Source organism: Apodemus sylvaticus, chromosome 14 (assembly GCF_947179515.1).
Source record: "Apodemus sylvaticus chromosome 14, mApoSyl1.1, whole genome shotgun sequence".
NCBI classification, from domain to species: domain Eukaryota; kingdom Metazoa; phylum Chordata; class Mammalia; order Rodentia; family Muridae; genus Apodemus; species Apodemus sylvaticus.
In genome coordinates this window covers 3,050,295-3,064,353 of record NC_067485.1, presented here as the reverse complement: position 1 = coordinate 3,064,353, position 14,059 = coordinate 3,050,295, and the positions used below count along the sequence as shown (strand labels likewise).

General features: G+C 39.4%; 1 protein-coding gene across 2 annotated transcripts; it reads right to left on the bottom strand.

Annotated features, from left to right (window-relative positions):
- Positions 1-4,651: 4,651 nt before the first annotated feature.
- Positions 4,652-8,431, bottom strand: LOC127664790 (cathepsin M-like). Of its 2 annotated transcripts, none has more exons than XM_052156962.1 (7): positions 8,306-8,431; positions 7,899-8,021; positions 7,661-7,807; positions 7,014-7,238; positions 6,475-6,637; positions 5,771-5,888; positions 4,652-4,751 (listed from the first exon to the last, which is right to left on the bottom strand). In XM_052156962.1, the coding sequence occupies exons 1-7, from the start codon at positions 8,429-8,431 to the stop codon at positions 4,652-4,654; spliced, it is 1,002 nt and encodes a 333-aa protein (XP_052012922.1). The 2 variants fall into 2 exon arrangements, with proteins under 2 accessions (XP_052012922.1, XP_052012923.1); XM_052156963.1 differs by having other exon boundaries at positions 7,899-8,018.
- Positions 8,432-14,059: the final 5,628 nt, after the last annotated feature.

Here is a 14,059-nt window from a genome sequence, read left to right as displayed (position 1 = left end):
TAGTATTCCATTGTGTAAATATACCACATTTTCTGTATTCATTCCTCCATTGAGGGACATCTGGGTTCTTTCCAGCTTCTGACTATTATAATTAGGGCTGCTATGAATATAGTGGAGCATGTGTCCTTATTGCATGCCAGAGAATCCTCTGGGTATATGCCCAGAAGTGGTATTACAGGGTCCTCCGGAGGTGTTATGCCCAATTTTCTGAGGAACCGCCATACTGATTTCCAGAGTGGTTCTACCAACTTGCATTCCCACCAGCAGTGGAGGAGTGTTCCTCTTTCTACACATCCTCGCCAACACCTACTGTCTCCTGAGTTTTTAATCTTGGTCATTCGGACGGGTGTAAGGTGAAATTTCAGGGTTGTTTTGATTTGCATTTCCCTAATGACTAATGATGTTGAACATTTTTTAAGGTGCTTCTCAGCCATTCGAAGTTCTTCAGGTGAAAATTTTTTTGTTTAGCTCTGTACCCCTTTTTAATGGGGTTATTTGTCTCTCTGCAGTCTAACTTCTTGAGTTCTTTGTATATATTAGATATTAGTCGTCTATCAGATGTAGGGTTGGTGAAGATCCTTGCCCAATTTGTTGGTTGCCATTTTGTCCACTTGACCATGTCCTTTGCCTTAAAAAGCTTTGTAATTTTATGAGGCTCTATTTGTCGATTCTTGATCTTAGAGCATAAGCTATTGGTGTTCTATTCAGGAACATTTCCCTTGTGCCCATGTCCCCAATTTCTATTCTATTAGTTTCAGTGTGTCTGGTTTTATGTGGAGGTCCTTGATCCACTTGGAGTTGAGCTTAGTCCAAGGAGATAAGAATGGATCAATTCCAATTCTTCTGCATGCTGACCTCCAGTTGAGCCAGCACCATTTGTTCAATAGAACCAAAAAAGATCTATACAAAGAATCAGCAAAACCAGAAGCTGGTTCTTAGAGAAAATCAACAAGATAGATAAACCCTTAGCCAGACTAACTAGAGGACACAGAGACAGTATAAAAATTAATAAAATCAGAAATAAAAAGAGGGACATAACAAAGAAATATATTTTAAAATAATCATTCCATCTGTTAAATATTAACAATTTAAAATATTAAAATATGTTCTAAAACATGTTGGAGATATTATTGATAATTTTTCTCACTGTGCTTGAAATAAGCATTTTCTTAATATTTAACTTCAAAGACTTTTTTCTATTGTGAAAATTTTAAAATATACTTACTGATAAAATAAATTCTCTCCTAGAAATACTGATAATCATTTTAAATAAACTGATGATAAGAAAATGTACACACACATGTATAATTCATTTAAATAACCTCTCACTATGTCAGATTGTATTACATAAGGGCTTTTGAATATGTTTCTTAATAATTCATTTGGAATATTTTATACTCTTTTACTATGTTTCAATCCAAAAGAATATTTTGAATGTTTTTAAACAATTTAGTATTCAATATTACAAAATGGATCCTCAGTTATGGATAGATTTAAATATTCATTAATGATATTTGTAGGATGTGAAAGATAGGAATGTTAAAATTGAACAAATTTTTGTGCATTATTTCATTCTCAAAACAGACAATATTATTAATATGTGCGATGTATAAAATGCATTTCAATAATAAAAATTTAAGAAAAAAATCTTAAAAAATAAATCAAACAAAGGGCAAAGGCTTGAATCTCACTGAGAAGAGGAAATAGATTAGACATAAGGGGTGGATGGAGGGAGGAGACTTGGTATAAAAAGATGTGGGGATTAGAAAAGGAGTTGTGATGTGTGGAGAGGGTGGAGGAAAACATACAGAGTAACAACTCTATTGGGTACTACACATCTCTGGGACAATCTAGAAAGTAGGGGAAATGGAAGTTCCTAGGAACCTATGAGAGTGACCCATCTTAAAACTCCTAGCAACAAGGGATATGGAGCCTGAAACAGCCATCTCCTGTAACTAGGCAAGTCTTCCACTGGAAGGATTTAGACAGAAACTCAGCCACAAACCTAAAATCTACAATTTTCCTTGACTCCAAGATGTGCAGGGAAAAAGATAGAGCACTTTTGGAGAGAATGACCAGCAAATGTCTGGCCCAGCTTTAGACTCATGCCATGAGAGGGAGACCATGCATGACACTATTAATGATAATCTGCTATACTTGCAAACAGGACCCTAGCATAACTGTCATCAGAGTGGAGTTACCCAACAACTGATAGAAACTGAAGCAGAGATCCACAGCTAAACATTCACTGGAGCTAAGGAATCTTGAGGAAGAGAGGGAGAAACTACTGAAAAGGCCAGAGGGGTGAAGGACACTACAAGAAAACCTACAGAATCAATTCGCCAAGGCCAACAGGGGCTCATGAACACTGGAGTGTCAAACAGGGAGATCTATTCCTGTAACCCTGCATAAAATTTGAGTCTAATCATATCAATGGCCTCAATATAAAATCAAAAACAATGACCTGATAGAAAAGAACGTTGGGAACGACCTTGAAATTATTGGCACTGGAAAAACCTTTATAAACAGAATACTAATGCTACAGGCAATTAGATTAATGGTAAATAATGTGACCTACTGAAACTGAAAATATTCTGTAAGGCAAATGATACCACCATTCAGACAAGGCAGCAATCTACACTATGGTGATAGAAGGGATCGAGGAAAGGCTAGGCAAGCAAATGAGTTTTCTGAAGTTGGACCACCATTTTGCATGTCGGTAATGACTGAGCTCTGAGTTACAGGGTACTCAAGAGACTTCATCCCAGGACTGCTTCTTGCTTACTGATATATCTTTCCATTCACTATTACATAGCTTAGTGATTCCTGGGCATTAACACACTCTTTCGGGCAAACTTTTTGCACATCTACATGAAGATGTATTCTCATGTAGTAATGCTATATAGATGAATTGATGATTTCATAACTTCTGATAATAATTTTACAGAACTCTTAAACTGATACAAGTAATTTCAAGCCCTCTGTAGAATGAGAGCTTCAAATAGAGTTCCGTAAACGTTCATGTGTTACAGGCTAATTGCACTATGAAAAGACGGCAGGCTTGGAACAAATTCACAATTGAGTAAAATACTCCTTAGAGGTTAGGTATAAGGCCATGATCTGGTAACTAAATTTATATACTGGAAATGGACCATTCATAGCAGGTTCAAGTACTGAGAATAAAAATATTGACTACTTTATCTATACATAAATTCAAAATAATAAGACGTAAGGCAGATGACTTGCCTCTTGACAAAACAATGCTAACTTGTGATGTAAAAATGATTTCTTTAAGATTATAGTGAGTGGCTGGTGAGCAGGCTCAACAATTAAAAGCACTGACTGCTCTTCCAGAGGTCCTGATTTCCATTCCCAGCAACCACATGGTGACTAAAAACAATGTATAATGGTATATGATGCCCTCTTCTGGTGTTTCTGAAGACAGCTACAGTGGACTCATATACATACATACATACATACAGACAGACAGACAGACAGACAGACAGACAGACAGACATATGTATATTCATACATATGTACATACATACATACATACATACATACATACATACATACATAGAAAACTAACTAATGTTGAAATGACAGATCAAGAAAACAGACAATGAATGTTTAATCAGATAATAGTTTAGGGAAAAGACATGTAAACATTCAGTTGTAACTCCTTAAAGCTTATCAATCTATATTACCTTATACTTACTATGAAGTTATAAATAAAAAGTGTTTAGAAAATCATGTAATCAATTGTTCTGCTGCAACAATTCTACCTAATAACTTTATGAAGTAATGTTTTAGAGAAAGTATAAACAGTGAAAACAGCAATACAGGCTTGTTGCGGGTTTTCTTCCTCCACTTCATCCACAGTGTGTGTGTGTGTGTTTTTCCCATGTGCCTTACTTTCTGTCTTTAACTTTCTCTCTAGATACAAAAGAGTTAACCAACCCTAAGCCTCTCTCCTAACTAATGAGGCATCTATGAATCAAAGAGAAAAGAGCAACTAAACTCTCCTTCTTAAATCACTATTACTATAAGCAGGAGCTAACTGCCTGAAGCCAGCAGCATTTGACGACAGTACAACAAAGAGTTAAAGAGGGTCAATCACCAAAAGTCTTCAATTTTTGTCCCTACTCACCACTGTCACTCTTCACTGCCTTATTCTGATACCCAAAGTGGATGCCAGGCTGGAAACCACAAAAATAGGACAAGATTTTTACCAACTCCAGAGCTGATAGAGGAGTAATACCCAAAATATATGAAGAACTCAAGAAATTAAATACAAAAAACATCTTCAAGTTAAAAATGGGGAACAGATCTAACCAGCGAACTCTCAATAGAGGAAATGCAATTGGATGAGCAACATTAAAAGAAACCTTTATTGTTAAAGCTTTAATTTGTTTCAAGAAAAATAAAAATAACATTGTTATAGAAAACAAATACAAACCAGGGTATGGCATCAGATACAGAAATGTTCATATCTTATGAGAGTAAATGTGTCACAAAATTCACATCACAATTGGCTTTTCAATGACTACAGTGTCTTATATACACAGCAGTGGCCAGTTGAAGAACAGTAGATGTGCCTCTTCTCTATATAATGCCTTCTTTCATTCTTTCCATGTCAACACTAAGCAGTTCACACTCTGGGGTAAAGTGCATATGTAGCAATTCCACAATGGTTTCCCTGGTCTTTGGCAAGCTTCATATAGCCTCTATTGCCCCATTCTATACCAATGCTGAAAGAAATCATATTTTCCATTTAATGAAAATTATACCATAGTGGATTATTATAAACTCCTCCTTTCAGCATTGAGTCAGAGGACAATATAATAGAAAGCATGAGAAAAGGCAGAGGGGAACACCTTGGTACCAACAATTTAATCACCCATGAGTATGAAAATCTTAGCAAGGAAATGATAAGTCTCCCCTTATGGGTGGTTCAGAATTATTGATTGTGTCATATTTTAGAAAATCGATGCCACAAACTTGACATTATCACCCAAGAAAATCAGTGGATGACCATTGTGACCTTGCAGTATGAGTTCTTTGATCTCATTGTGAAGATACCAAAGAGGTTCATGCCCAAAAGGAAAGACTACAATTCAAATCCAAGATCCCATTGAAAGATTAGATGCGGGGTTGAAGATGGCTCAGTGCCTAAAATTTTAAGGACAAGGGCTCCCACCCAGCACCAATGTCATTCATATTACACCTCCTCTTACTGGACTATCTGGTAATACAATATAATATTTTTAGGTCTCCATGGACATTTGCCTACATAAAGTATTCACTCATACAAACTTATATGCAAATAAAAGCAATAACATGTAAATGCTAAATAGCTTTACCATCATGTCTGAATTTCCAGAGGCAGAACCTAACTGGCATACAAAGGGTAGATACATTAACACAGGGAGTGAACTCTAGGATCAGCAGGATTCCCTGCCTCTACTGATAAGTGTAGGAGAACTGAAGAAGACAACTGATGTGAATTTATGGTGTGAATATAAACAAGCACACAGACTAGTGTCCATAAACATGTACGTACCCGCACACACACAGATACAAAACCACACAGTCACATGGGTCCATATGCACACACAGCACTCACATACATAAGAGAAAACAAAGTAAAAGACAATATTTTTTGTTTAACTTAAGGAGAACAATATTTTCTAGGACTTCTGCAAACTGTCACTAAAACCAAAAAATATCTGTTTCTAACTCCTAATATAAAAATTATGGCAGTTTATACCTGTTCTTGACCAGCCAGTATTTCCTGCCATCTGATTCTCGTCCTAAAAAGCCATAGCCAACCAGTAACATACCATGATTGAGAGCAGAGCTATTGCACTTTGGCTCATAATATATACCTGAAATATAAAATCAATAAAGAAGTGAGAGGCCCAGGAACATGATAAGGACAATGGACACCAAAAATAATTGAACTGTTTTTTGATTTCACTGAAGTTACAGAAACCCCAATAACCATAGAATGGGACATTGACAGTAATCATGATATAGGTTCTCATTAGAATCCAGAAAAATCCAAGTGATCAAGAATGTGCATAGAAGATGATTCATTCACATTTTGTGTGTTCACTGATACAACCAACTTGCAAGCAAGCACCCCTTACTGTATATTACTTAATTCAAGACTTGCATTAAGTTATTCAAAAATGCCATTTTACTATGACTATGGTCTTAAAACCACACCACATGTAGAAAAATGGGAAATTAAGTTAAAGAGTGAATTTTATGGATTATGCATGACTCACATGCAAGGGGGGGTCATATCAAGTATAAATGATACACAAGATTATTGAATAGATAACTAGAAAATATGTAAACCCACATGAATACTTCATGTTTTCTATTTTAAAAACCTGTCTGTTGAAAAAAAGTGCCATGGAATATCACAGATTTTTTCAAGTAATATCTAAAAGGTCACATGCTTACCTCTTTTATAGAACAGGAAAGATTCATGTCTTGCATCAATTGCAACAGAAATAGGCCCTACAGTTGCCACAGCATGCATAAGGACATCCTCATTCTTTGGGACAAACACAATGCCTCTGATACTAGCAGTAGAATTTTCTGGATTGTATCTGCATGATCCTTCCTTGAAAATGTAAAGAGTTAAATCACCAGGTTACTTCTCTCTGAGCCCTGTGGAGCAAGAGTCAGAACCACACTCTGGTCTTTGCTGTAGAGCCTCCCACATCAAGCCTTTTATAAATAATGCCAGAAAATAAAATACTACCAGGAGATTAAGGACTGAAAATCATGTTATCAATAACACCCATTTCAGTCTCACTGTCAATAAGAAATTTTCATAGTGAAGAAATGTATATTTCATATAAAGGTTTTACCTGTTCTCCATGTTTGTAGAAGTAACATCAGCTAAATAGAAACCATATAAATAGGCAAAACCTGCAAAGACAGTACTGCAATAACAGCCCTGATATGACAATAGCATAAAAAAAAAATCCACTTACTTTTTCTTCATATGGATAGGTTGCCTCAGACTCTAGGCCTCCATTTTCCTTCACATACTGCAATGCACGGTATCTATAGCCGAAATCACAGCCCCTGTTGCCTTGAGGTCTAGAGCAGTCCACTAGATTCTGTACACTCAATGGGATCAGTTGGCCTGTTTTCCGGAACATCTGTCCTTCTATGGCACCAGTCACAGAAATAGCCCAACAAGAGTTACATCTTCCCTAAGCAGAAAGCAAGAGACAATCATTCACAAAAAAATATCTTATCCAAATCAAAAAACTGAATACTGTATCAGAAAATTGACCACTGTAAGTTGATGGAAGCCTGTCAAGAGAAGGTTAGTCTGCTTTGGAGACTTGATTGCTAGTGGTTTGTTCAGGACAAACAGTGTTCATCAACATACATGAACATAAGGGCAGGGTATAAATTGTAGGGAAAGATAACATGAAGTCTAAAGACTTGATGGGGTACACTATGTAGAGATTCAATACTGAGGGAATGGTGGGTAGAGATGATTGATATGCCTTGTATAAAAGAACAAGAAGAATAAAATTTTCATAAAAGCAAACTCACTCAATCCATTTAACATGCCCCTTCCCAATTTTCTCAGTGGCTGAGGAATATGGGCATGTGACAATAATACCTGACTCCGCACAGGGGTAACATAGCCTCTCTTTTTCCAGTTTATAAATTTGGGCAGATGAGCTGACTGACGCTTCTGGACACTTTTTCCTTTCTTGACAGTTGGGATTGGGATTTCAGTCATCATTTTTCTGAATTCTTCTCCTGTCTTTAAGGAAAAAATACATACACTGAAAAGCCAAAGGCACCAATGAATTGAAGATAAAAATGCATTGTGATGCTGCATATGTCACAGTTACCATGTCACCAAAGGCATTCATTTCCATGGTGAAACCATGCTTCCCCAGGCCATTCTCCCCATTGTGCAGTTTGATCTTCTTCATATTTTCTTCCCATACTCCTCTCTTCTGTCCTTCTTCCTCCTGGAAATAGAAATACTGGATGACTTGTTTTTAACCACTGCAGAACCTGACCAAGTACTTTCTGCAATAGGTGAAGTAAGCCAGAGCAAGAGTGAGAGAGATCCCAAGACACTGAAGCAAACCATTTGCTACATGTCTAGGAACAGAAATCTTATGCTCATAGGCTGAGTTTTTGTTAGTATGAGTTCATGTAATTCTTCAGAAATTCTATGTTCTGCATTATGTTCATAACCCCCATCAGAAAGATCTCTGGCTTCACTCTGGACATTTCCAAAATTACCCACCAGACTGTATGTTTTTCCATATTTTATTTTCCATTTCTTCCACTCAGCATCCAAAACAGGATCTGGTCCTGGTGAAGATGAGACCATTCCAAAGCACAGGACGGCCAGAAAGACAGTAAGAGTCATATCTCAAGAATGTAAAGAGAGAAGAGAAATAAAAGTGTGGCTACACCAACACTTCTGAAATGCCTTTTCACTCCTTCCTGAAAAACAAAAACATCCATGGTAGATAAAATTATCTGAACCATTCTTCCAAATATTTATCCAAAGATTTTTGCAATTGATAAATATATATTTAGGCTAAAGGGTCAACGAATGACATTTAGCTTGTTCATAAAAATGCAAAGGGCCTAGAATAATTGAAGAAAAGAGAAAGGTCCAACCAGATGTAATATATGACAGATAAATATATTAATAAATGGATGGTAGAAGATAGCTAGCTAGGTGTTAGATAGATGACAGATTAGATAGATAGATGATAGATAGATAGATAGATAGATAGATAGATAGATAGATAGATAGATAGATAGATGATAGATGATTGATTGATTGATTGATAGACAGACAGATAGATAGACAGAGATAGGTAGATAGATAGACAGATAGACAGACAGATAAACAGACAGATAGTCGATAGATAGATAGATAGATAGATAGATAGATAGATAGATAGATAGATAGATAGATAGACAGATGGACAGACAGGTAGATGGTAGGTTGGTAGATAGATAGATAGATAGATAGACAGACAGACAGACAGACAGACAGACAGACAGACAGAAAACTGCAGCACATGACAACAACTCTAGGAATGCAAACTGCATATTGACTAGAAATTTATCAAGGAAACAAAGTTCAAAACCCATGAAACTATGGAATTGTGACATGGGTATCCTAGAATTTGAATAAAGCAAATCTTCTCTTATATAGCACAAGGTTTCCTCATAAATTGGGGCCTCATGTCATCATATTCCTACCTAACATACATAAATAGCTATGCTTATTTGAACATTAGCTCTTTATCATCATATTCTTTATCATCACACCTCATGTCATCATATTCCTACCTAACATACATAAATAGCTATGCTTATTTGAACATTAGCTCTCATCAACACCTCCTCATACAATTGGGAAAGTTCTACTGCCCTTAGCCCATCTGCCCCACACTTAGGTCTTTGAAAGAATACACATTACTCAGTGAGGAAGGAGTTACACAGAAAAGCCATTGTGAGACAGGGCTACCAGTGAAGGGGAGGTACTAGAGAAAGCCACTGCTGGCATGTCAGATCAAGATATGCTGGATCTCATAAGCCATTCCCTCTATAGTTCTTGTCTAGAGACACATCTCCTGCTCCTACACCTGCTCATGCTAACTGTGAGAAGCAACTTTTATCCAGTGGTAATATGCAAGAAAATTATCTATCTCTCTAGGATCAGGATGGGATGAATATGTCCCTACTCTACATGGTGCCAGATGCCAATATCTCCAGATAGAACCAGACTTTCACATAATGGGAACCTATACAAACCTGAACCCAGGAGATGGGAGATGTTAGGTTTCCTCTGTAGCTTCACCACCCTTCTCTACATGTACACAGCAGGGCTACTGAGATTAAGAGAATATTCTCATTCCTGGGCCACTGACTGAGTATCCATGGACTCTCTCAAGACTCTCTCCCCTGGATGCTTATTTTTTTGCTCTGGTGGATGCAGGCCATTACCTGTGGTGACTGCTGCTGCCTCAGTCCACTGCACAGCTTTCTGAAGGTTACTGGATTCCCAGGATCTGGGCCAAAAACACTTTATTCAGGCTTTAAATCCCAGGTCTCTGGCCAGTCAGTCCCACCCTTCAACCTTGGCCTTCTTCTCCTTTGCTGTGCAGTGATATGATTAACTGTCAGACTGCAGACCTACAGGCTCTAACTAGATATTATCCTACTTGTCCTGAAGAGATGGCTGTCAATCACCTCATACATGACATTTTGCTTAATGCTCAAGGAAAAATGGTTTTCATCATAAACCAGTACCATATTTCCTGTTTACACCTTCGATGAGATTGTATGAGAAAACAAACCTGGGAATGACTTTTTCCTGCACTCAAGGTGGAACAGACTAGACTTTCATAGGAATCTTTGGGGGGAAATTAATTCTGAAAGAAGATAACAACATTTAAGTCTAAAACTAAATAGGTAAGGTGAATTTCCATTTTTTCACTGTCCCCTGAAACTGTCAGACTTTTCAGTACAATTTAAATGGGGAATATATTGTGGGAAATATTTAAAAAAAAATAGAACCATCTCATTCCTGTGCTTGGCCTGCAATTCTCTTCCTGAGCCACACACTGGCAGACAATGGCCAACCTGTTTTTATCTCACGGAAACTCTCTGACCCAGACCTCCACAAACTCTCCACACAGCTCACTAGATTCCCACTGACAGATAACTATGAAGACACCAATCCTGTGCTTTAAGTCCCTGAAGGCCTTTGTGGTACACCTCAGGCAAACCCACACTTTGCTACCTTACTTTTCTCTCTTGAACCTGGACAGGGCACCACATGAAGGAAAACAACACAAACTTAGCTCAGATAGGATGGTAATTCAATCGGTGAGTGCCGCAACTAAAATCCTAATCTTGTATGCCTTATTAAATCTAAATCCTCCAGAGATAAATCATTATGGATTCACCATTGAGACCAAGAGACTACATCTTGTCCTCACCCTATCCCCACCCTAAAAGGACCTCACACTCTCCTGCCTCTCTTCCTCTGTCCAACCTGTAAGTCCTGCCTACTTGCCCTGTGACTGGCACCTTTATTCATTTGGGGATTGGTTCACAAGAAGTCACCTAAGCATGACTCTCTCTTTGTCCCAAGTTTATCCCAGGAGAACAGAATTAGCCTCAAAATGCAAACAGCACCGGGACCATCCAAACAAGAACCTATTGGCAAGAACTATAAAATGTCTATCTTTTCACTGGGTAGCACATAGATCACCTGAAAGTTCACAATTTACCACAGATATTTCCATCTCAGGAGCCTTGGGGATCAAAACATTGCTGTGCATGTATCACTTAGTAGATCTCTGGAAAGATTTACCTTTCTTTAGAGAAATTCTAGATTTCTTAAACAATAATCCTCTAGCACATAACTTCAACTATAGTACCCCTTATTTCAGTTTTTCTGTTTAGGAATTAATGTTAAGATGACCATGTTGGTCATCTTACCATTACCATGTTGGATTTTCCTTACCATCACCATATTGAAAGTAGTTTCCTCTGTACCGGCATTGAAAGATGACTATTGGGAAAAATTAGATCACAACAAATACTGTCAAAATATCATCCTTTATTAAGGTTTTATAATTTCCTATTATATGGTATCTTAGTTAGGGTTTCTATTGCTATAAAGAAACCCTTAGTTAGGGTTTCTATTGCTATAAGATGACCATGGACATTCTTATACAGGAAAACATTTAACTGGGACTTGCTTCCAATTTCAGAGTCCATTTTAGTCGATTCACTCAAGTTTACATGCAGGCAGATATGGTGCTGAAGAAACATGAGAGTTCGATATCTTGATCCACAAGAAAAAAGTGCCGGAGATCGGCGGCGGCAGCGGCGGCGGCAGCGGCAGCAGTGGCTGCTCCAGCTGAAGGGCCATCAGCAGTGGAACCAAGGCGTCACAGGGACCAGTTAGGCCCTGCGCCCACGACCACTGACCTTCGCTGACCAGCCGGGCAGCAAGCACCTGCAGTTGTGCGGCGCCTTTCCTGCACAGAGGCCACTTCAGAACTCGGCCTCCCACCAGTCAGGAGAGGAGCATCCATCTTGGTTCCGTACTCCAGGAATCGGACAGACTGAGGTACACAAACATAATCCGAGGCCAACACCGCGGTGGTCTGAGCCCGACGGGCGTTGGCCTGCACCCAGGCCCTGGGCGGGTCGGGGGGCCATCGGGGTGCCAACCCAACCAGGAGGTTTTTTGCCCAGGCCTGCAAGCGCACCGCCGCCATTTTGCCTGCAGGACGACAGAGAACTCAGGCGGGCAGACCTGTAACAGGCATAGCCTAAGGCTAACAAAGCGGGGGTCCAGGCCCCAAAAGGCACAGGACTGACCCCAAGAACTGGGCGGCTTGGTGGACCATCTGTGAGTCAACTCGCCCAGGTGATTGTTAGCAAAGCAGACTCTCCCGGAGCTTTCAGGGAGCGCGGGCGCGCACGCCCACCATCCTAGTCACCTGGCAAACCCAATTAACAGTCATAGCCCTAGGGGAACTTTGCTCGGACCTTGGCCTCCCAGGCTTTTGCCTGGACTCAGGGACTGGGCGGCCAGGCTAACCTTGTGTGCGACAGCCCGGTTGGCAGATCGGCTGCGCAGCGGAGTGAGCAGAACACAGGGGAGGTCACAGTAGCATACACCGTCGGCACTCCCTGGGAGTGCACACGGGCTCCATCTGCTCCACCGACACAATCTGGGGCAAGGCCTCATGCAGAAGCCCTTAGCTCTACTCTCTCCGCTTCCGGATCCAGATCAGTCTGGGCGGCAGCATTACATCTCCAAGTCCTGCAAGTGGCTAGCTGGGCTTCCGGGCGGCCAGCTGGGAGAAGTCAGTGTGCTCCAGTGAATCCAGCGGGCCCCAGCGGGAGCCTTCGGGTGCCTGCTTTGGGATCTGAACAGCCTGGGCAGCAGCACACTGTCTACAAGCAGTGCAGGAGGTAAGCTGTGCACCAGAGGCCAACTGGGAAGGGGCAGCTTGCACTGGTGAGTCCACAACTGACAAGATAAACTAACACCAGTGAGATCTAGATGGCAAAAGGCAAACGCAGGAACGTCACTAACAGAAATCAAGGCAATATGGCAACATCTGAACCCAATTCTCCTCTACCAACATGTCCTGGATACCCCATCACACCAGTAAAACAAGATTTGGATTTAAAATCACTGGTCATGATGCTGGTACAGGAACACATGAAGGTCATACATAAAGAAATTCAGGAGAAAATGGATCAAAAGTTAGAAGCCCTTGCAAGGGAAACACAAAAATCATTGAAAGAAATCCAGGAGAATACAAAAGCCAACAAGGAGGAAATGCAAAAAACACTTAAAGAAATACAGGAGAACTTTGCTCAACAGGCTGAGGTCATGAAAGACGAAACACAAAAATCTCTTAAAGAAATACAGGAGAACTTTGGTCAACAGGCTGAGCTTATGAAAGACGAAACACAAAAATCTCTTAAAGAATTACAGGAAAAGACAAACATGCAAGTGAAAGAGCTAAGCAAAACCATCCAGGATCTAAAATCAGAAGTAGAAACAACTAAGAAAACTCAAAGGGAGACAACTTTGGAGATAGAAAGCCTTGGGAAGAAATCAGGGGTCAGAGATGCAAATATCAACAACAGAATACAAGAGATAGAAGAAAGAATCTCAGATGCTGAAGATTCCATAGAAACCATGGACTCAAGAGTTAAAGAAAATGCAAAATGCAAAAAGCTTGTAACCCAAAATATCCAGGAAATCCAGGACACAATGAGAAGACCAAACCTAAGGATTATAGGCATAGATGAGAGTGAAGATTTACAACTTAAAGGGCCAGCAAACATCTTCAATAAAATTATGGAAGAAAACTTCCCTAACCTAAAGAGAGAGATGCCCATGAATATACAAGAAGCCTACAGAACTCCAAACAGACTGGACCAGAACAGAAATACTTCCCGTCACATAATAATCAAAACACCAAATGTTCTAAAC

Excerpts from the sequence above, each read along its gene's own strand:
- LOC127664790 (XM_052156962.1), bottom strand. The coding sequence starts at position 8,431 with ATGACTCTTACTGTCTTTCTGGCCGTCCTGTGCTTTGGAATGGTCTCA. Across the intron at positions 7,808-7,898 it reads TGAATGCCTTTGGTGACATG|ACAGGAGAAGAATTCAGAAA; the intron begins GTAACTGTGACA and ends TTTTCCTTAAAG. Across the intron at positions 5,889-6,474 it reads TTTCCTGTTCTATAAAAGAG|GTATATATTATGAGCCAAAG; the intron begins GTAAGCATGTGA and ends TTTATATTTCAG.